The 24,199-nt window shown below is 40.9% G+C and overlaps 2 protein-coding genes across 3 annotated transcripts in view; one reads left to right on the top strand and one right to left on the bottom strand.

Moving 5' to 3' along the window:
- LOC117138344 (exostosin-1) overlaps nucleotides 1-24,199 on the bottom strand; it is a 63,456-nt gene that overhangs the window by 16,507 nt on the left and 22,750 nt on the right. Inside the window, exons 2-5 of the mRNA XM_033300384.1 lie at nucleotides 17,614-17,766; nucleotides 5,884-5,958; nucleotides 5,590-5,716; nucleotides 3,894-4,013 (exon numbers count right to left, since the gene is read on the bottom strand). Coding sequence (XP_033156275.1) covers nucleotides 3,894-4,013; nucleotides 5,590-5,716; nucleotides 5,884-5,958; nucleotides 17,614-17,766 — 475 coding nt within the window. The remainder of the gene's footprint in view (nucleotides 1-3,893; nucleotides 4,014-5,589; nucleotides 5,717-5,883; nucleotides 5,959-17,613; nucleotides 17,767-24,199) is intronic.
- Nucleotides 16,345-17,128, top strand: LOC117138347. Of its 2 annotated transcripts, XM_033300389.1 has the most exons (3): nucleotides 16,345-16,443; nucleotides 16,504-16,674; nucleotides 16,734-17,128. In XM_033300389.1, the coding sequence occupies exons 1-3, from the start codon at nucleotides 16,410-16,412 to the stop codon at nucleotides 16,949-16,951; spliced, it is 423 nt and encodes a 140-aa protein (XP_033156280.1). In that variant the 5' UTR covers nucleotides 16,345-16,409; the 3' UTR covers nucleotides 16,952-17,128. The 2 variants fall into 2 exon arrangements, with proteins under 2 accessions (XP_033156280.1, XP_033156279.1); XM_033300388.1 differs by having other exon boundaries at nucleotides 16,345-16,674; nucleotides 16,734-17,126.

Genomic DNA, 24,199 nt, shown 5'->3' with positions numbered 1-24,199 from the left:
TGATTTGTGCTTAAAAACCGAAGAGGCTAAGTGGAATATTCTGGGTTTTAAATGCTTGGATATGAGAAAAAGAGTTGCCGCCTTTTATGAAATATTGAGCACTATCTTAGCATTGGTTTAATAATTTATCAAAGTTTGGCTTGATATAGTATAAATTTGTTTTTACCTCGCAAAAATATCACAAAAGAAAACCCACTCAATTATTACCTGTACTGTCCTTACAATTTTTCAAGATTTCCAATCGCACCTAATTGATTTAACCAAGACAAACCGCTTAATTATATAATTTGCGTTAGATGACATAATTTGGGTCAAGAGTGGCGCTATTCACCGTCTAATAAAGGGCATGGCCATCGAAAACAGAGCAACTTTCTGGATGAGATTCGGGATGTGTGTGCGTGGCTGAAGCGTCTAACAACCCAAATAACTGCTTAATTTGTTTTTCCTCCGACCCGTGCCATGGAAAAGCCCTACTGAAATTCACCTTTGCTGTTTGCTTGCACAGCAGCAACAATAACAACAGCAATAGCAACAGCAGGCGATGAGGGTAAACAAAGGTTGACCCGAACCCGAACCCAAACTCAAACTCGAACCCAAAAACCGAGAAAACCCCCTTAAAACCGTCAGCTGGCTGTTAGTTTGTTGACTTTAATGGACCAGTTTTATGGTAGAGGAGCGAGTGGCAAAAGGATACGCCGGAAGAACTGACACCGCCTGGTCACATGCGGTTCAACGCCCAGAATGAGCAGATTTTCCCAACAAGGCCAGTTGAGGCAGCCGAAATTATTTGCCACTTTTTCGTAGCTCTGGGCTTTAGAGGGTTAAGAGCGTTCTGGGCTTGTTTATGCCTAAATCAATTTGCCGCATGAACGGGTCTTAAGTGTAAGCGAAGGGAAAAGGATTCCCCCAAAGACCCACATCCCCCGGAACGCCAACGCCCATTCATATTCATACGTGTCCCGGACTAAAGGATTATTAGGAACTTTCCGCTCCAAAAGTGAGACGTGAGTGGCCAACCTTACCAGGGCACGGATGTGGTATGAGGGGCGGCGAAAAAATGTGCAAAATTAATAATAACAAATTATAAAGGCATTTCCCGCAGAGACCACGCCCTGCCAAAGAGGAATTTCTGTTCTGTTTATAAATATTCTGGAATTGTTTTGCCCCGGGGCAACAAAACGCACACACACACATCAAGTATTTGGGCCATCTCAGGAACTCTTCTGCATATTAAAGCCGCAAAGGAGGCGGTTGAAAGGCTGGCGGATAGACATGATGTTTGACCCTTGTGGAGCTGCATTCCTGGCCATATGCAAAATGTGGGTCAAATAAGCCAGAAAGGATTGTGAACACACACGGCCATTACGTGATGCACGTGCCACACCTCAGCAGGTGGGCGTGGTCCGATGTCTCTGCCTGCGCTTTCACCCTATCCCTATTCCCACCGCCCCCACCACAATCCACCCCCTTTCCCACCTGTCGAAAATGCCACAATTCATCTTTTTAATCGCGACCCATAAATCAAATGTGCGCCGCAAAAATGCAGGCCAAACGTAAAACTTGTGCACAAAAAATTCTGTTGCATACTTCGTGGCGCTATTTAAGTTTTACAGCAAAATCATAGAGGGAATAGTCTACTCACTAATTGCACACAAAGGGTTTCATAAACGCGAATCACGCATTAGATAAGTGTATATAATAAAATAGCAAAACTGAGATACCCATAGGGTATACCCACTCAAAAATATATGCAATATATTCACTCATTGATTTAACAATATTCGTTTGAAAAACGATTTGGTTAATTATGGAAATTGTCATAAATCTTCAACCTGTGATGCCTGTGGGCAGCAGGTCGATCAAAACCCAATTAACTTTGGCTGCTTAACGAACCAGCATCTGCCCCTCACACCGACGAATAATAATTATTGGAGAGCAGGCCAAATTAGTTGGCCAAGTGTGAGGGGGGCGGAGAATGGGAGGGGAGGGGGACTGCTTTCACCTTCCGTCACATAAATCAAACTAAACTCTCTCTATGCGTGTCGTCCTTTGTTGACCATGTTCTGGTCGATTGTGGACCGAGTCGTTAATTGCCTTGGCAAACCCACACCGTCCTCGTCCTTTCGTCCTTCCGAGGCGGTCACAAGGTACAGTAAAAATATTTGTGTTTAATTTGGTTACACACATTTTGGTTGCTGTAACTGCAAATTGATTATTACTAGCCAGAAACGCAGGCAAATGAACGAGCCAAGAGGCCAGAGCGGGTTCAGGGAGGATCAGAAGAAGTGGAGAATCCTGCCAATGGAGCCGCAATCTGCACAACTCTCGGCTACCCATTTCCCTTGCCGCTCCATTGGGCTGCGGTTTTTGTCAACGAGCGGAGCGACAGACACGACGACATTGCAATGTTGTCGGTCGTCATGGGTTAACATGGCTAGGTTGCTCTGTACAAGGGTGTGGACGCACTGAAAGAAAAAGTTATAGAACCAGTCCTGAAACTATCCTGACAGAACTCCCAAGAAGTTCTTTAAACATTAGTTACTTAAACAAGTCATAAACATTAGTGTTTGCAAGGCTTTATACCTTTCTAATTAGAGCGATGTACCTTTTGTTATTTCAGTACTACATTCTTTCTCACTGAATGAGCATGCAAAAGATTCGCCACAATCGCGAATCTGGATGCGTACTGGGAGTCAGTTGTCTCCGGTTTCAGTTGGCAGCTCCAGCTTGCCCCCGCCCCTTCTCTCCCCGCGATGATTACACAAAATTGAATGCCGTGCATCCTTGCCGTGAATGTGTCTACATCTCTGCACGATGCTCCCTGTCCCCGGCTGTGTGTCAATTTGAGTGTTGAAAAGTGGTCTCCAGTGGCGGCGGTTTAGTTTGCTTTTCGCGTCTGTACCCAACACCCCCTCGTCCCGGAAAACGCAACCCGCCCTTTTGGCATTTTGCTACTCTGGTCTTCTACGATGTGTGTGTGTGTGTGTGTGGAGAATCGCGAATTTCTGCTTGCCATTTGTGTGCAGATAACTTTGTTGTTCGCTGTTTGTTGTTTTCCGTTTGCATGCCCGAGAATGTGCGGAATGCGTGTGTTTTATTTATACACCCCCACCCATTTGCCATTGGGCCACCCCCACTCATTTGCCACCCCCCAACTTTAGGCATTTGGTGGGCGTTTTTGGCAAATGTATTCCAAACTCAAATTCAATGGCTACGCAAAAGTTTAGCTACTTAGGGTTTAAATATATCTGGCAGATACACTTGGGCAGTAGTTTTCTTGTACAAATCGAAAACCAAGCTCTGTTAGCCATCGATGTTTTAAGATTGACAAAAAGTATTAATGCTTACTATTTAGATACAGTAAACGGTTCTATCTATTTTAACCCATTTAATAAAGTTCATTTATGTCTAAAGACAATGCACAAAGTAGCTGAAAATATTTTCAAACTGGCCTGCCTTAAAGGAATGTATTTTTGAAAGTTATATTCACACATCGTAAATACAAATAAAAGTTAAAGTTCGGTACGCTTAATTACAGCACGCAGTGTGCCAAAGTCCGGAACACGAGACCAAGTTGTTGTATACTCATAGTTCCATCGACCAAGTTGCAAGTTTCCGGGTATTCGATGCCCAAAAACCCCACCTCAGAGTCGCTAAGTAGAGCAAAGAACATACTCGTTACTTGTTTCTTGTCGATTGAGCGAACCAACAAAAGCCGCAACAACTTGCCAAGTAAGTTCGAGTTGCTATTTGGAAACCTCCGAACCTTCGAGCCCCAGCTAACAGCCCCCCTGTCAAAGTTCCATCATCATCCTCGTGCTAGCCAAGTTATCAGCCGCAAATAGGCGGCGTGTACACATGCAAATGTTCCCCGGGAGAAACTTAGCACTCACCTCGAATGTTGTGAAGACGATTTTCTCAATGGATCCGAAGTAGCGTTCCCACAGGACCTGCGTCTGCTGGCGGAGGGCGAAGATGCGTTCCGCCGGTATGGAGCGCACGATGTCGGGCACCTATATATATGTATGCGGGAGAAATGGGGGAAGAGAAGAGAAGAGAAGAGGAGCGGGGATTAGAGATGGGTGTAACCAGTGCTGGCGTAATCCCAGCTTAATAGATGCAGCTCATCCCGCACCTGAGCAACAATGCATTAATTTAGAATGCACAGCTTAATTGGTTAAAGGGTTACGGCCAACCACCCACAGGTGCCATTCATCATAATTGCAGGGCAGGAGTGGTGCCCACACTATTGCCCCACTAAATTGCAACGCCATAAAGAGTTTGCCCAGCCAGTCGGATAGAGTCGAGTCGAGTTGCGAGTCCGTGCTCAAGTTTCCTGCTCAAGTTAACTTAATTAATTGCATTTCCTGCCAATAAACTACAAAGGCAAACATGCCAATGGACGGGGACAGGAAGTGCAAGGGGAAAAAGAAGATGGAGGAGCAGGAAAAGCAGCTGGACAGGGCTGGAGGTGGAGGTGGGCGGTGATATCCCAATGGGCAGGCCAATTGGCAAACATTGTGCCAAGACTTTGTCGCGAATGAAGTGCGACAGCAGTGAAAAGTTCACAGAGAGCAAATATCGCAGGAATCTTTGTACTTTTAAATCACGACAAAGTTTCTAAAAAGTATGCTAAACAGAAATACTTGCTTCTCTCGAATCGTAGAAAGTCCATGTCCATGTTAGTGGCTGAAATAATTTTCCTTCTTATATATTTATAGTCGATGTGGACTTAAAGAAACTATTTTCTCTGTGTGCAAAATCAGCAGTTGAAGGCGCAAAAGCGTGAAGAAAAGGACACTGGCAGGCAGGCAGGCAAACAAATGAAGCAGGACACGCGCACTGGGAAGGAGTGTCCAAGGGCTTTCAGTCCGGCGTAACATGAAAAGGTGCGGACACTGGGACAAAGAGCTGCGAACCACTCACCTGGCTCTGATTGGCAAATCTTGGCCGCAAACAGAGGCTACCAGTGGACTAAGCGCTCCTCCTAATGGAGCACCCAAAGTTGAGCCGCTATGACTTGGGAGGGAATTCTTGCTCTTGCTGCCTTTCGATTCATTTTACTGGGAATTATCTCAGGTTTATGCTAGCAGTTTTGTCAACAGGAATACATAGTTTTTTGGAATATTTTAAAGTTTAGGTTCAAAACATTCAAAAGCATGGCTTACGATAATTACAAAAATAGGTTTACTGAATATCAAGCAGCTGGGACAACCAAGGACATTTCAGGATCTCTGAGCCAGGTGCACAAATCTTGCTGCCTCGTTACAGAATATTCATCAACGGCAAATGGCCAGATACTTAAAGAGACCAATAAAAGTGCATATTTGTGACAGCTCTCTGGGTTGTTTTCAAAAGGGGCTAAAACTGCCAGCCAGCCAAACAAGCGGCGCACATAAACAATGAAAACTTTACTCTTTTTAGACAGGACTGAAATGAAATCGCTTTGACCAAACGACTCCAAAAAGTGGCACACGAACTACCTATCAATATTTCATATATATGTGTAAGTACATATATATATAGATCCCATATAGACCTGTACGTCCACAGATATCAATAAATATATGTATGTATGCTCCGGCTCACCTGCAGCAGGAGGCGCTCATCGGCCCAAATGGCGGCCTGCTTCCAATCGATTTTCGATTCAAACGGCAACACCCAGGCATTGGACAATAGTACGGGAATGCAACCAGCCTGCAAGGCTTCGAGGAATCTGCAAAAAAAAAAGAGCAACGAACATACGAAAAAATATGAAAAAAAACTGGCATTGTGAAATGTAAAATGAAAATTGTTTTTTATGCTTTTCACCCATTTTTTTTAATACGTTTTTATTTCTTTTTTGACTTTTTCTGTGAGGCATTCTTTTTTGTTTGTGCTTACCTAAAGGAACCCAAACGACGTCCGCGCGGCACCAAGCAGAAAGTGGAATTTTGCAGTAGGGTCTCGTAGTCGTATCTGCAATGGAGGTGGAAAAGGGATAGGAAATGAGTGAGAAAGAGCGGGCAGAACATGTAAATTAGTGAGAGCCATGGCATTGCATAATGGGATTCGGGAGCAATTAATTGAACAAAGGTGCCTGGCGACGAAAATGTGACCCCAAGGAGATGCAGTCATCCGTTGAGAACCTAAGGGCATTACGATATGATAATGGATGGCGAGGGCGGGGTGGGTGTGTATGGAAACGAATTCGGTTCTCAAGGAAATCTAATTTGCAAGTGGGTGCAAAAGAGTTAAATAATGCCTTGAAATACAAAAACTTATTTGGTTAAAAAATAGTTAACTTAGTCAAAAATTGTCCTAAAATAATGTTATTGAATTCGCTAGAACACAGATTTCTCAGCTTTAACTGTTGTGCGACTCATGCTCGTTTATCTCGTTTTAAAGTAATTATCTTGCCGTTTAGGGGTAAACTTTATTCTACATTTTTTCTACATTTCTCTTAATTTTTTATAAGTTACTTTGCTCTAGTTCGCCTCTTATTCCTGCTGCTTAGCAATTGAAACGATTCTATTCAACTCGTTTTGCACTGCTCTTTGATATTCGACGAAATTTCTGTCATTCCAGCTTCATGTTCAGCAGGGCGTATGCTTAGCATTTGCTCACATTACTCATACGCCACGTTACCCCACTACGAAATGTGCTGAAAAGTGTAATCCGAAGGAAGGAAGGATAGGGGAGTGAGGGGGCGCTTTAAGCGAAGACCACAGTGCGCGTTTAGTGTGGCCATTTCAATCTTTGATTCCGAAATCAAAGCCACGAAATGCATCAAACAGCCATAATACGTATACGCCATGTACGCCAAACATTGAATCAGGTGTGTGCGTGTGTAGGTGTGGATGTACATATATAGTGTCCGCAGGGGTCGGTGGCTTAGTTGGGCAGGAATTAGGTGATTTTGGAGTCGAACGGAGGGAACGGTGCGCTGGCAGTTTACAAGTTAAGTTGCGCGTAAAATTACATGTAGTTGGTCATGTTCTGCCCTCCAGCCAACGTGCACAACCATTCCTATCATCCTCTTTTGCCATACAGACCCCCCCTCCCGGAAATCCCTACCCCGCATCATGTAACACCCCTAAATGGTCAGCAATTTGAGCTCGGTACACTCGCGTTTTAAAAGCAGAATCAGCAAAAAAATTTATTAGGAAACTGCATGCGCAGCTTTTTGGACATTGACAACGCACCAAATGCTAGAGGGAGTTGGCTATAGAGCATTAGAAAGAGAGGGAGATAGAGAGAGAGAGAGGGGGCAAAAGTCCCAGTCTTTGCTATGAATAATCTTGAGCAAACAACATAAATTGCATGTTGGCTTGCTTCTGACATTTTGGCGAGAGTTGAAAAATTACACTGCCAAATGCATAGGCAGGCAACCAAAGAGGTTGACGGAATTCGCAAAGTAGAGAATGGGTTAAATCTGATGATAGAGTTCATAAAATTACGCAATGCACCCTCAAGCAGTTATTCTTTAAGCTTGAAGAATAATACAAAATATATAAATAAACTTAAGAATTATAATCTTTACGAACTGTATGCAACTCTCTTAAAGCTAGTTGATACTATCCATTATTTTCTTAAATTTGCCTGGTCTCACAGATGTAACAAAAACCAGTAAACATTTTTATTGCATTAATTCTACGTAAGCACATTCTTATTCTGCACTTTTGTGGCAGGGGGCGTGGTTTCTGGCCTAACTAATTAGAGCACATTATGCATACAAGACTTTTGGTTATACATTCGACTACATATGTCGGAACATTTGCAGCTGCTTATGCAGGTCACTGCACTGTATCTATGTATATATTCATATAATGGAGTTCTGGAATGCCGCTTTTCGACATTTGCTCTTCGCTTGTTAGCTACTTGTTTAAGCAATTAAGAGCCGCCAACAAGCAATGTTGTATTTGTTGCACTTGTTTAGACAGCAGCTCCGTTCGTCCTGAGATCCCTACTTGCCGCCCTCCTTTAAATTAAATGATTTTTAGCTTTCAGCCAAGTTGGGCGAAACAGTTCCGTTCGGTTTGGTTCAGTTGAGTTCGGGTTGGGTTGGGTTGGATTGGGTTGTTTCAACCCGGTTGTCGGTGCATCCCAACAGCATGCGAGCGAAACTTTTGCTATTTACACGCGTTTGTTGTCAAAAGTTGTTGCTGGCTCTGTTCTGTTTCTAAAACAGAGATGTTTATGCCACTGGCAGTGTGTGTGCCTAGTTAAGCTGCAAAAGCAAAAACATGCTACTTCATTAGGCATAATGCAGATGGCCAAGAATTAATACGCAAAATGAGGCAGTAATTACAATGGCTCTCGATTTTTCTTCATTTTCATTTTCACAATTGCCTTACAGCCAGTTCAATTTTCCATTAAAATATTCCATATGTCTAGCATAATTTTGGTCAGCAATTGAATTTGCTTTGTTTGCATTCATCGGACATCACCCACAGGATCTATCATTTAGAATCCTGTCGTAACGAATATCCAATTTACGGGAAGTCAATGTTGGCCACATTTGCCGATGACGTGTGCGTCACCTTCAGGACCCGATGCGAGCACGGCCCAGCCGATGGTATCCAGGACTTTGCATACCGGTTCTCGGAATGGGTAAGACGTTGGAACATTGGCATCAATAGCAGTAAATCCAACAACGTCTGCTATACTTTAAAGCGGAGAACGCCACCGCCCGTCTACATCGAGGAAGCCCCCGTACCACAACCGAACGCAGCAAAGTACCTTGGAGTGCTTCTGGATCGCAGACTCACATTTGCCAAGCATGTGACCGACATCAGAAAACGCCTACGTGCCAAGGTGGCGAAGCTATCCAACAAGCTGACAATTTACAAACAGATCTTAGCACCAAACTAGAAGTGTGGGTGCCAAATCTGGGGCTTGGCATGCGAGAGCCACATCAAAAGGATCCAGGCTATTCAAAACAAGGTAGCAAGACTCATCACCGGCTGCGAGTGGTTTGTTCGAAACACCACCCTGCACAGAGACCTGAAACTCGCAACGGTATTTGACGAAATAAACCAGCACTCGAGCAGATACCATGACAGGCTGGAGCGCCACAGAAATCGGCTGGCCAGCGCTCTAAACAGATCTCGCCCACCAAGGAGGCTCAACAGAAGGCAACCGAGGGATCTCATTACCCGATCTCCTTTGACAAGGGTCAGCAGAAGCTGACGCCTATCTTAAATCCTATTTGTTATATGTGATTGGTTTGTAATTGTAGTAAAATTACTGTAAATTTGAAAAAGCTAACTATAGTTAGCCGGCGAGCCCAAATGGGCTGAATTAATAGATAAGAAGGACACAAAGGGGCTCCAAGACTTCCCCGTATGCCTTAATAAATAAATTCATAAAAAAAAAAAAAAAACTTTTCCATTTATTAGCCGGGAAAAAAAATTAGCAAAAGCTCGCCGTCAAGTTGCTTACAACTTGCGTGCTATATTCAAAAAATTATTTATTTTTTAACTTTCATTACAACAGTTTATAACTGTCGTGTTTTATAACTTATGCAACAAGTTGGGGATTTTATTGCCTTTTTCCGTGCCGTTAAAAACTTTCTTTGATGTCACTTAAAGGCTAAATGCGCAGCAGTAATTAATATTGCAGCAAACTTTCAGTTTTATGAAGGTTAAGTTCTTATGAATATTATGTTATAACAAATGCAACGTCTTCAAATATACAATTCTTTATTATACGCTTGTTATCTGTATTAACATCATTTTTGTTAACTTTTTTCTGAGTGTTTCCTTTTTAAAACAACAATTATGTCCGTCTGCCATAATAAATTCTTAATTAATAAAGCACTTTGTTTTTAATCGACATTTTTTATGTCGAAAAGTTTGTCACTCAAAAGTTAGCAATGAAAAAACCTTTTGCAATTTTATGAACCGCTCTAGGAAATCAAAGAAATTATGAGTTTCTTTTATATTGCCTGTTTCACAGCCATGGCAAACTTTGTTCAATAAGAATTTCAGCACACACTCTGCAATTACTTAGTCAGAGTTAAATTGCTCCAATGTCCCACCAATCCACCTGTTGCCAGCATTTGCCACCGGAGATTTAGGGGAAGTTTGGGATCACTGAAGGCGGAGGGAAAGCCACAAAGTAAGTCACTTCAGTTCATGTCAATTGCTCCAGCCTAGGCCAGCAGAAAATTAACATAAGCAACTGCGAGGAGGAGGCGGTAACCCACTAAGCTCGCAGCAGGCATATAATTTAAGTGGTTTCCAGCTGTCAAAGGTTGCCCTCCTGCTGCCGGTGGTTTCATTTTCCTGGGCTTTGTGGACTTTTTTTTTTTTTTTTTTTGCCCCCGAAGCTGTTTGTTGTTCGGGAAATTCTGGTTCTAGGGCTGATTGAGTGACTGACAAACTGACTGACTGGCGGCGGCGGTGGGGAATGAGGTTGTGATTTCCCATTTAGTCTCATCATTGGGGCTTTGCCTTTGACAGGTGGAGCATCCACCTTTTGCTTCTCCCTACTCCTGCAACGTAATTCACCTTTTGTAGTTTTCCGCATATCGGTTCTCGAGTTCTTTTGGCTGAATTTTTTTTTTTGTTCTCTTCCGCCGGCAAGCACTTATGTATCGTTCTTTTGTATTTCAGATTGTGCCTCGTCATTGCTGCTTTTTGCCAAGAGCTCTTCTAACTTGGCTGCGGTGGCGTATGCGCAACATTTAGTTAATTGCCAAATGTAAACTATACGAAACTGCCTGTCAGCTGCAGCAGAATGCAAAATTAATTAAAAATATCCTAAGAACAGCAGAAAACCATCATAAAAAGCCGAGCAGAGCTGAGGGGTAAATACAACTATAGTTGAGCGAAAAGAAGTGGGCAAAATGTCAAGACCGAGTACCAAGTTGGCAAAAAGTTTTCGCGCAAGACGCAGTCTACGATGAATTTTAATGAAAATTAAATTTTTCAAAAACAGCATTCGGAATAGAGACAATTTGAAAATCATTTCAAATGCGGGGCAAGTCCTCAAAAAGCAAAGAAGAGAGAATCGAACAAAAAGGACATCCACCCATACGCATGAAAATGGGGGAAAAAGCGGGTAAAAACGCAGCTGTAAAAGTTGCCATTGTTTGGCCAAAAAGCAGTAGAAGCCATGGCAAAAAGTTGATAAGAAGGAGCACAGGAACACAGCAGTTAGCAAAAGGATACAGCGAAAAAAAGATACTAATTTTATTTTATGAAAAATAATAAACGAGTGCAAAACTAATATTGTGCTTAATTCTAGGCGGTTATACTTTTTATGCAGCTATGTTCTGGTATAAATAATTATTTTGCTTAAATTATGCTATTTAAATTTAGTTTCTACAAAATATATACAGAATTCTAAGTGCTGCTGGCATAAGTTTTTATTAACTTAAAATTGTTAATTCATCGTGTAAACCAGCTATTCTAGCTACTTCTTGGAGTATGATAATAGTATTTGTATTATGATAAAATATTTACATTTTTTTTTATATATATTTCTTTATAATTTTCTTGCTCTGCAGAGCAGCATAAAAGCAAGTGGAAGCGAAACATTAAACATGGCGCATTAGTTACAAGTGCAAAGCTCGCGTCAAGCGTTGTCGAGAGACCGCCGATGTCCCTGTCTTAGCCACCATCCTTTGGCCATGCTGCTGCCCCCTCCCCCCCTTGGCAACCCCCTTGGCCATTCTCTTGGCCATTTCGCTGGCTTTGTGTGTGACCATCGGGGTAGTAGTCGCTTGTCGCCAGCTTGTGATAATGGCTCATAATGAAAGCAGCAGAAGCATAACCGCATGAAGACGCCGTGCAATTGCGAATGCAGCTCACACAAAATGCGTTGCGAAGGAGTTGCGAAGCGAAAGGAAAATGCTTTCTTTCAACATAAAAAACAAATGCATTTACGATTATTACAGAAACTGAAAGACACTAGAAACGGGGCGGTAACCATAAGTTAAGGTAAAATAAAACTAAACGAGCGTAGCCAGCTAAAGAAACATGTCGTCAGGGACCTGGTTTTGTAACTAAATAAGGAATTAATTTTTAGTTTTTAAGGCATGTTTACTTTTCAAGTACTAAAGCTATCTGTCAAATTTGTCCAAGTAGCTCAAAACGATTTAAACTTAAGGTTCATTGAAAATTTGACGTAAATCGTTGGCATATCGTCGCTGAAATTAAAAGTACCTCCGAGCAAAGTCTGGTTATTATTTTGCAGGACTCATGGGAGGTCCTTATGCCCAGGACATTACAGCAATGGCCGACAATTACTTGGCACGTTTTTTGGGGCAACTCACACACACCTACATACCTACATATACACACACACATATATATAATAGCAAAGGGGAAATAGAAGAAAGTACTCAAAGAAATTGCCATTGCAGAACTGAGCAGCGTTCCCTGGTTACTGGTTCTTCCTTGGCCAAGAAGCCGGCGCCTTCTGTTCTCCTGCTTTCCTGCTTTTGCGCCTGCAAGTGTGTCGCCTTTTAAAGTGATTTATGTGGAAATCTGAGATTAACGTGGAAAGTGGCAACCGGTGGAAGGTGGCTGGCGGAAGGGGATGAGGGGCAGGTGGAGCTCCTCGAACAGGTGCAACGGCAGGTGCACCTTGCACCGAACTAAAGTTTTCACTCGCCCTCCTTTCGTCCTGCATGTTGTTGATAATGATGATGCTGGCATGAAAATTTATTACTTGGGAAATTACATTATGAAAAATGCATAAAGCCGGATCCGAGGGGATATGAAGAGGTGGCAAAAGCAGGCATTGGGGTCCTTTAATGAGTTGGGATTCTTCGTTTTCATATGTTTAAATTAGTTTGCATGTTCGACGAGTTGCAGCATTTCAAATTAAGTTTAATGGGGTCAAAGAGGATGTCCTTAAGACTCCTTATTTCTCATTTTAAAAGGGATAACAGGAGCAGCAACCTTAACCGGATATAATTATATACATATAAAATAGGAATAAAATTCAAGGAAGACGTTTTTATGGCTGACTATTTTATAATTCAATAGGACTGAAATATGCACTAGCATCTTAAGTTAAGATGCCAGAGATTATCCATTTAATAAATGAAGATTTAAATAGATAATGAAGCTAGATTACATAAACTATTTTCCAAATTTGTTTTTCTATTGAAAGTACATTTATATAAGTCATTTACATTTATTTTTCAATCACCTGCTTAGGAGTGAGTGCCACTCATTTATGCAAATTTAAATGTTTGCAAATGCCAAACTGTAATTCCAGTTTCCCCAGAGACCTTGAACTCCCGAAATTTTCCTTGTAAAGTTGCACACACACATACGCACATTAACACACTGCAAAATAAACTGCGTATTGAAGAATTGCAGGCCAAAAGAACTTTATAAATTGTTAAGCTCAAATTAAAGGGCCACAAAATGTTGAAAGTTGCTTCGGGACAACCTTGAGGCACTCTAGGGTGGCTGCAACAGTTGGCGCGGCCAGGCAGCAACGTGGCGTATACGTAATTTCGTCGCGTCTGCTGTTAGCGGCAACGACAAAAAAAAACAAGAGGCACACAAACACCAAAAACAAAATGAGGAACAAGTTTCACTCCCAAGGACATTTACATGGCGTCTCATTATTTGCCACAGTTGCTACTTTCAGCTGACTTCAAAAATAGGCAAAGTCTGATAAACAAGTAAAACCGCATGTCTGTACACTGAGAGAATAAATTAATAGAAACCAGAAAAAACTATATTAAATATGTCAAATATGTAAATATGTTAATATTTAATAAGTTGAAGTTAAGATGTTTTAACTGCTTTCAAGCAGTTGAAAAAAAATATGGGTTATATGTGGATGCACAGGACATCGTTTTTTATGTCATTATAAACACATAAAAAGTATCCTAGGCCGCAGAGCCGAAAAAGTTCGAGGAACTGGCTAAAATCGTTGACCTCGTATCGGAAGCCACGAAGTGAAAAAACGGATTTAATGTCATGTGGCTTGCTTCTACCCATCATCATCATCACCATTATCCTGATCTGCGCCGGCCCATCAAGCCGAGTCCTTCGTTTTCCGCGACTGTAATGCATATGGTGCATGACATCGTCATCGACGCAAAAGCCATTGACGCCTTAGGCTCATTACAATAGCAACAATGGAACCCAAAAAAAGGCCGCAAAACGTCAGCGGGAACAAAAAAAATTTCATTAAAAGCAGCTCAAGGTTTTTGAATGCAGCTGAAAAAGTTTATTTCCAAGTCACAGGCTGTGTTAAAGTTGAAGTAATAAGCAAACTTTTTAATGGATTTTGTGTTGCGGAATTCGTCTGTATATTTAACATAAACCTATATATATGTATATGCTGTTATATGTGCTAAATTTGGGAGTTGAAGCAATTAACTATGAGCTCTAATGGCCTTGATATTATTATAAATTCATAAAAGCAAATTAGAGCATTTAAATAGTATAAATAATATCCTTTATAGTCAGCTTTTGCGAAATGAAAATATTTGTTTTATGTGTTAAACCCACTGCCATTTAATAAATTCAAAACATATTTATTACTTATAAAAAAGGTAAAAATAGGTAAAATAATATACAACTTAAACAGACTACTAAATAATTGCCAACAAATAATTTTCTAAAATGGGAAAACAATTTTTATTTTCCTATTTTGAAACGGATTTTTCGTGACCAATTTGGCAAAGTTAAGTCCCAATATGAAAACTTTAAGATATATAAATATATAACATAAGAACAATTTCAAGGTCACAGTTTGATGTCTTACTGAAACAAAATTTAAATTCATTTCCTAGCACATTCTGAATATACATTTGATTCACAGTTGGCTTATCTTACTCTGTCTTTAGTACAACTTAAAATAGTTCTTTAATTCATATCATATCAGAAATTTTGCAATGCATCCTTTCGCCTGTAGCGTACCTCGCTCGCCCTCTTGTATTTGACGAAAATAAACCAGCACTCGAGCAGATACCATGACAGGCTGGAGCGCCACAGAAATCGGCTGGCCAGCGCTCTAAACAGATCTCGCCCACCAAGGAGGCTCAACAGAAGGCAACCAAGGGATCTCATTACCCGATCTCCTTTGACAAGGGCCAGCAGAAGCTGACGCCTATCTTAAATCCTATTTGTTATATGTAATTGGTTTGTAATTGTAGTAAAATTACTGTAAATTTGAAAAAGCTAACTATAGTTAGCCGGCGAGCCCAAATGGGCTGAATTAATAGATAAGAAGGACACAAAGGGGCTCCAAGACTTCCCCGTATGGCTTAATAAATAAATTAAATAAAAATAAAAAAAATAAATATCTAGGGAATTCATTAACATATTCCTAGATTTACCAATAGCCTAGATTTGATGCTCCGTTGACCAGCAAATAAACGAGAAAACTTTACCAAGTCATTGTCAAATTGAATGGATTTCGGCTTCTGGCTTTAGATTTGCTGAGGTGCAACACCCCCCTCTTTATTACCTTCATCACTATGTATATTAAAGGAGGCAACAACAACAATGCGCATTTTGCATATTAATGCCGTGGAAAACTCATCAAAAATACAGAAGCTCAACTCACCCAAAGAACTTTGGCGCCCAGGCGCATTCACAAGCTTTTAGAGATTCCGAGCAGAAAAAAAAAATCGCTGATGCTATTCTAGGGTATTATGCAATTTTCTCTATATATATATATGTGTATATATATATAGTTGAAGCCAACACATGGAAAGCGATGCGATGCAGAGAATGTAAGGTAGAGATCGAAAGATATATCTGACAGGTGCATTAACGAAGTTTCCAGACAGCGAAGGCCCCTTGATAAAAATGATGTGAGTGGAAAAGCAATTTGCTTGATTATGTAGAACAGAGCAGGGAGTTCGCGGGTTCGGGGATGGGGTCGTGGAAAGTAGGGAGCATAAATCGCTGACGCTTGACGCCAAAGCAGATTTGTCGCATAAGTCATGTCAAATTACGAGAGGGCCAAGAGGACACACAGGAGGAGGCAAAAAGGGAAGGCTTGCCGCCAAACTGCCGCATGAAAACTGAAAAATTACATTCAATTAAAGGTAAAATGCAAAAGGTTGCGTTGACAGTTTTTCCTGTTCAAAAATAACAATGTTTTAGGGTTTAAAAATATAGACCACCGATCCCCAAGATGTTCGGTAATTGAATGCCTCCATCATTATCTCACGATATAAAAAACGTATAGAAAAGAACGGAAAAGTTTAATTTTATCCAACAAGTCGATTGGTTTAATGTAAGAAAAATATTTCCACAATTCATACGATCTGCATTTGATAAGTATCACAGATGCTTTATACCAAAATAACAAAATGATATACTTCCAATGCAAGCAAAATCAGTTTAATAAGATCGAAGCATTCGTCGAGTGAAATATGCTTTTCTTTGATTATTTGTCATTATTTTTTTGTTTTCGTAAAAAAATAGCACTTCAAAAATATGAAAGCGTTGTACCAAGCAATCATACTTCTCGGTTTGTTAAAGCTACTGACCTCAATAGAATTAACGACAATAAATAACACAATATGTGTAGACTGTTCGCAGGACAAACAGGTTAAATGCATAATTGAAGATACAGGATTTGAATGTTTCAACGAGCACTCGATGAAGATAATCACAGAAAAGCCATTAAAACCGAAGCCTCCAAGTACCGAAAATTTGGATGTATGCATACCAAAAGGCCTGAAGATTCTTTGCATTGATGGTATGCATAAGTTTTTTAGTACACCTTTTCAAATTTCAAATTTTCTGTGCCAATTTTAGAGAGCAACTTTCTGAAAGTCATCGTTTGGTCGCCAAAACTTGGATGTCAAATAGTACACAGAGAGTACCCAAATAGGGATACGTGTTTCACTGCCAGCCTTATCTGTCCGTGTATTGAGACCCACAAGGGATCCGGAAAAGCGCACGTCACCTATAGTTTGCCACTTATAGTAACCCTGTACTTAATAACCTTGTGCAACGTAAGATATCTAAAATAAATAGATCGACAATACAATTTTGAATAAACCAAAGTCTCCATATAAAGATCGAAGCAATCCGTTTTGTATAAATTATGGCCCAACCTTTATTTGCTATAACTTAACTTCCAAAACTTTAACCATCTACCCCACGTGCTGAGTTTATTCCTGACAACCATTTCCATAACTTCATCTGCACCATTAATTTGGCCAACGTAAACGAGCCAAGTTTGGACCGAGAAACATTTCAAATCATCTGACCATGATTGAAAAGTCACCGTCCTGAATTCGCTCATCCTTGAATTTTTCGACGCAGTCGCTAAACGAAATCCATTGGCATTGCAAATGCCTTTGGCCCAAGTGTCGTGCCATTTAAATGAGCTTGTCAAGTCGGATTTCAGCACATTAATCACCACGCACATCCAGAAGATACATATATCTCGCTGTATATATATATAAAGATGTGTAAGGAGTTTATAGTGGGCGGGGCCGAGACTCCGGTTAATGGCCAAAAGGATGGGGCGTGGCTGCTATTAGCACGATGGCGGCGAAGGCTAAACAAATTACTTTGCGGACCCAATGACAGCTAGAAACAATTTCTGGCCACTTCGCCAGCGACAATCATCGTCTTTAGCGACTTTATGGGTTAGGAGCAGGGGCAGGGGCAATCATCCTCCACTCACCTGTCGTATTCCCGGTTGTCCTCGTCGCAGCGATTATCCTGCAGCTCCCGCCAACTCTTCCCGTGGCGACAGGTGGTGACCAGGACCATGTCGCGTCCGTTGTGCAAATGGAAGAGCGAGTTGCGCGTCTCCGATCCAATGCCATGCACGTATCTGCAAAAATCAAGGGACACCGGGTTATTAGTGCTCAAAGTTTAAAGGAATTTACAATTTATACCAAAAGAAACCATTCAACTTGAAGTAGACAATGTGCAATAACATCTAGCTTTTCGAAACTTATAACGATATATAGATATTAGTTTAAGAGTAGTATTTAAGAGTAGTACTAGTTTCTGCAATACATTTTTCGAAATACAAAGCACTTAACAAGAAGATTGCTTTCCCTTACTTATGCCTGTAGTTGCCTACAAATCTTTGGTCCTCACTATTGAAAGCATGCTTTATGGCCGACAATAACAGAGATTGCCTCCATATTTCCCGATCCCCAGACGATTCACCTAAGCTTCGATTTTATTCGAGCGTTTGAAAAGTTGTGGCCTTACAACCCAATCGCCATCGCAATCGGGAAATGCTTACACAAACACAAAAGCGAATGTGGCAGTGGCAGTTGGATTAAACTGCTCCGATTGTTCTTCAGTTGGCATAAACAGCGGCGTCAAAATCAATTGCAATAAACCAACCGCATGGCGGGCAGGATGGGATGATTCCGTTTAGATACGGACTGAAATCTGAGCTGGCCGTCAGCAGAGCAGCAATTGAAACAAAAGATGAACATTGCGACAGCGACACTAACAATAAAAGGCTCACGCACACACACAAGCAAGCAAGCAAACAGGAGAGCACACACACACACACACACACACACACACACACACAAACACACTCGGCAACGGACAGTAAACGTTTTCGAGTGTATGGCTAAGCAAAATGGCAGCATCAGCTGTGCACTTGGAAAAATATTGGCACACTCATGATTTTTCACACCAAATATTATAAAATTTATTATCTAATAAATAATAGTTCATTTATTTTGAAGTTTGGCATGTTTCATCCTCTGAAATAAGTTTAATTACATACTATGCTATAGATTTTGTTTTTTAAAAGATGGCTAGACAATTTCTGTTTAAACTCTTCAAAAGCTGTGCAACAGGAGGAATGAAATGGAATTATATAGTTTCTCAGTAATGGGATCACACTTTTTTTAAGTGCTCTAAGGAAGCTTTCGCATCAGCAGTCGAGCAGAAAAGGAGAAGCTTCTGGGTATAAAAAAAAAGGAACTCAAATAGAATCCAGTGAGCAGGATAAGGTTGTGTGGTTGTGCGGTTGTGTGTGTGTACGTGTGTATGTGCAATTTCCTTCTGCTTGGCTTGCAGTTGAGCAAATTTCATATACAATGAGCCACGTCGGTGGCTCCACTTCACCTCTGCACCAGCGAACCACAGAACCACCGAACCAACCAGCCAAACAAAAAAACTAAACCAAGCCAAACCAAACCAAACTCGGCCAACACAGCAGATTGGGCAGCGCTGATTTCCGTTGTCCGACTACCGGGAGTATCCTTGCTCCTTGTGGAAGCAGGCAAAGGAGCGCCTGGCTCTCTTCCTGTTTTCCAAGGCAGGAAGGCAGGATGGGAGGCAAAGGGAGAAGCGGCAGCTAAGCCATAAGTTATTTGATTTAATCAGCGTGTCGCTGCCGCTGGCGAATATATCTGAGGTTACGGCTCCAGAATCGAAATGAAACAAAATGTGTGCGTATCATCAGTGGGCAGGGAAAACCACAATAAATGTGAGGAAAAAAATTAGGTCACTTCGTTTGGAATAGATTTATTTGCTTGAAGCGTATTGATCAAATGCCATTTGGTTAAATGTAAATAACTCAGCTGCAGCATTACAAATTAAAATCAATCGTTTATTTGGCCAGCAGTTTGAAATTTTTACACAGCCCAAAAGGGTTTTCAAGAACTTCTAACTACTACTACTAAATTTTGTTAGTTGTGCGCTAAAATATTAAAAAGCTTTAAAAATTATGCATAATTCAGTCAGTTTAACATTCTTTTAGAAACAATTGGCTATTCGCAGAAAAAGAAACCGAAAATCTTTTAAAATTCCATCAATTCATTTGAAAATCAAATTGAAAACCAATTTGCCGCCATGGGACACGCTAATGATACGAATAAATAGATACAACAATTTATTTGTCAATTTATTTCCATAACAAATTTGATTGAATATGACAGGCGTTACAGCAACAACAACCCATAATCAATGGCCATGCAAGTGAATTGAAGCTCCACAAAAAAATGTTTAATAAAATGCCAAGGGATGAGTATTTTATGGGGCATCAGGGATTCTGCAGATACTGCCTTTCTGTCGTGCGTCGTGTAAATTAATTTAGGACGCTGGCAGATGTACAAAACGCAGAGACAGAGACAGCCACATTAATATAAATTAAGTACATGGCCCGGCAATAGAGGCTAAAAAAATGCTTTCAGCGCCCATTAAGAACCGGCTATGGTCTGTTCTAATCTAATTTATGCCCCAAATGGCCCACTGGCCCGCTGTATCCGGATATCTGGAGGTGAAAAAGGTCCATCTGAGCATTTGGAGGCAGCATTACTTTGATCCTGCTGAAAAATTGGAACACCTTAAATCAGGAATTCTGCTAAATTTGTTTAAATTTCTTAAGTAAAGTAATGAAACCACCCTCTTTTATTTGTTTAAAAAATGTATTAAGAAACCTTTGTTACATTTAGCATATGGCTTAAACGGCAATTACTTCCCAACAGCTGAAAAATATGTGCATAAAATAAAAGTATAATTCCCATATACCATATTGACTTATGGTTTAACTTTAATCTGCCGCCCTTTATACGCAGCAATTGATAAAACGGTTTTCACCGGGGAAAAAACGCCCCATTCATAGGAAAAGAATGCCCCGAAATGGGTCAATTAAATATTGATTGGGCCGGGACTGCAGGCCACAACCGAAAAAAAGGGAAGCCATTCGGCCAAAGGAACCAAAAGCCATTTGGAGGGCTGTCATCGCCAGTGCGGCTCCAATGACAATAAAGTGCAATAACCAGACGGAGGGACCATTGAACCGGTCGGAGACCTAGTGGAGTCCCGGCTCGTGACCACTAATCCAAACATAATCTAAAATAATTGAGTATGCCCAGGACGCGAAGCTTTTTTCGCCCCGCGTTCGTCCACTCTGAATAATTTATGCGCGCATTAAATAAGCTTAAAATGTGTGCGGGCCCTGCTTTTTTTCTTTTAGTGTGCGAACAGAATGTGGGTATATATCTGGAATGTCTAGTATCTGCCGGATCCGCGGGCATTGTCTGCCACACTCCGGCTTACATGGGTTAATGCCTGCGAACGGGATCCTTGTACAACGTGGCCAAGGGGCTATGGCTTATGACATAAGTTTATGTTTTCCACCCATTCTGGACCCCAGCGAGTTGTCGCCTTCGCGGCCAAATCGCCCGGGGTTATGCAGCATTTGCTCCAGCCGAAGCTTATCTATGCAACTTCAAAGCTTTTGTGATGGCCCAGTCACATTCACATGAGCTCACAATCCATGGCTGGTGGGCTAAGAAAACGTGGCGTATGCGCAATATCTCCAGCTTCTTCTTTTGTGTTTCGAGCATAAAATGGTGTCGCAAAACTGCAACGAGAGCAGACTTTCACAGGCAAAGCCAAAAAAAAAAAGAAGTACAATAAAAAAGATGATAAAATATAAAAACGGAGCAACAGAAACGCTCCTGGCCTTAAATCAGTGCAGGCAACCAAGGGAGGAGCAGGACATCAGGGATACTGCTGAGACTCCAGAATTATGCGAGAAATGGGCGAAAGGTTGAAGGGGCTTCGGGCGGCGAACGACAGGTAAATGCATTTTTACTCCGGCGAAATAAACGTAAATATAATTTTAAGTGCAGCAGCAGCAGCATCAATATCAACAAATTGGTTTACACGAGAAAAACAAAAACCGAAAACGTCCAGGACATGGAAATCAATTTATTTTTAAGACTTTAAGTTGAATACAAGTTTTAAAGTGTAACAGCAGATCTGTACCCTTTATTTCTTAAATACCAAACTATTCTTAAAACATTTTTAAATGCGTTTTCCATCTTGCTTACTTGGGTGAACTGCATCAACGTCACTTCCCTTACGGCATTTGTAAATCACTTCCCCTTTTGCCTCTTTTGTCCACTATTGGATGCCTAATGTAGGCGACCATCGATCCGCATCAATCAGAGTCCGTTTCTACGGCCTGTTTCCAGGGCTCGTCAAAGTTATTGCACCAAACAATGCTTTTGTTATCCTTCTGGCTACGCTACGACCCAAAATGCGAGTGGTATCAACGGTTGAGATACAAGTCGAAGGGGCGAGATGGAAAAATCTGTGGCATCGAGGCGAAATTCGAGCTCATACAATTTGCAGTTAGCTCTCGCCTTATGCTTCGCCAAACTGATACAGGATACAGGCAGTACCATCTATGTGGCTCTCCCTTCGCACACTCATATTCCCGTCAGGCAATCGACTGCACTGAGAGAAATGTATAATTTGGATATATTCAAAGGATATTCGGTTAATTGCCAATCAATATTAAATTTAATATCTAAAGACTACAAAGCCAACTAATTAAAAGTTCGTAAAAAATTTGTAAAAAAGTCAATTTAAAATATATTTTCTAAGAAAATACAGTTAATTACATTTAAATGAAGTAAGATTTCAGTTCATTGCAAATTTAAAAAGAATCTCTCGGTGTATGCGTGCGTGTTGGTTCATTGTTGTTGTGGCTTGTTTGGTTTTATTGTGTTTATATTTGGCTTAGGGCATCAATTTGCTTTTATGCAAGGACGACCACAACGACAAGGAGTTCAGGATTCCGGCTGTAAGCTAGCATTATCAGTGAAGTCAGGCTAGGCAGCAATAGCACAAATATGTCTATATGCGTGTGTGTGTGTGCATGTGAAGCATGTACAATGTTCTTGGATTGAAGGCAAGGGGCATATTGCATTAGCTGGTAGTGCAACAACGTTGATGTTGCATCGATTACATAATCCATTTACACAAATGGCATTTTAAATACATTATTGACTGACTGAAGCGTGGAGCGCGTTTTGAACAAGGCTTCAGTGCGACCAACATTGCGTATGCGTATTGTGCCGGCAACCAAAGAGTTAAGCAAATTCAATTGATGTGCATGGGCGGTAATACAGACATATATACGTATTAACGTCTCCCCCTCGACCTATTTAACAGATGTTTAATTACTGCACAAATGCAATTGTTGCTGCCTGATAAGTCCATAAAGGGCAAGCCAATACAGCTTAAAACGGCTTACTCACATTTATTGAAGGCCGGTAATATAATAACGAGCCGTTTTAGAGCGCAGATAACACATTGTTTAATTGAACATTCTAGACGTCTTTGTTAATCAATTTAATTATATACAAGATTCGCCGTTGATTGAAGTACAGCCTGTGCTTAAATCATCGAATTAAAATCACATATTCATTTCAAAACTTAATAGACCACTTAATTTATTTCAAGTGTGAGTAATTGTACCTATTGAATTTATACTAAGACAAGTCCCTTGATGTCTACAAGAGAAATGTTCAATACCTAACTACTACTGTTAATTTAATATATAAATATGAGTACGTTAAAATTATTCTCGTATAACCACTTAAATTCGACAAAAGAGATATTTTATAAACATTTTTGCAGTTGACACACAACTCTTGATAATGAGGCATTTGACTTTGAAGTGGCGCCATCTGGCGCAGAGATATGTGTTCGAGTGGAGTACTCTGATCAAACAGAAAAATATCTCAACAATCATCAACAGCATTACCATGGCCATCATTATAATGGTGATGGGCAAAAGAGTGCACACACGCCACAAAGTCATTTACCGAACCGAATCGTTTGGCACGTTTCGGCCCACAGATGGCGCATTGATGATGATTATACATATATCGCATGAGGACGTTGATGAGGATGCAATATATTGTGAGCCAATGCCTGGCATCGATAAATCTAAGTGCAGGCATCAAAGCAGAGCTGAAAACGCTCATTAATAAGTATTAAGTAATAATTAAACAGTTGCAATGGTGCCTGGTGCAAATCGAAGCTTTTGATGAAATTTAAGAAAAATTTAAAACTTATTCAAAGCCTTCACGCCACCCGGTAGGCAGCTGCAAAATGCAGGCGAAATCAAGCAGCAAGAAAATGCACACGGAAACCAAAAGCGAACAGAAATGCAGAGTAGAAGCCAAGGGGATAGTGCAGAAATATATACATGGATGTACATACGTATGTATAAACGTAAAAAACCAGGCAAAATAAAGGAAGGAAAACCAAGCAGCCAGACAAAACCACAGGCACTAAAGATACCGAAAAGTAATGGAACTAATTGCTCAACGAAAGGCGGCCAGCCTATCAGTCAAAAGCCCATTGTTCCCCACGAAAGTGAAAATGAAAATGCCAATGCCAAGCTCAAAGCCAACTAGCTGCAATAATAATTGGAGCAACTGCAACTTGCAACCAGCAACCAGCAACCAGCTACTTGCAACAAG

Source organism: Drosophila mauritiana, chromosome 2R (genome assembly GCF_004382145.1).
Source record: "Drosophila mauritiana strain mau12 chromosome 2R, ASM438214v1, whole genome shotgun sequence".
NCBI classification, from domain to species: Eukaryota; Metazoa; Arthropoda; class Insecta; order Diptera; family Drosophilidae; genus Drosophila; species Drosophila mauritiana.
Note: the sequence above shows the minus strand (reverse complement) of the source record. Positions and strands in the feature narration are given on the sequence as shown.

What these genes read in the sequence shown, in the direction of transcription:
- LOC117138347 (XM_033300388.1), top strand. Translation starts at nt 16,410, where the DNA reads ATGAAAGCGTTGTACCAAGCAATCATACTTCTCGGTTTGTTAAAGCTA. An exon ending in GAAGATTCTTTGCATTGATG is followed by an intron (nt 16,675 to 16,733) that starts GTATGCATAAGT and finishes TGCCAATTTTAG; the next exon opens with AGAGCAACTTTCTGAAAGTC.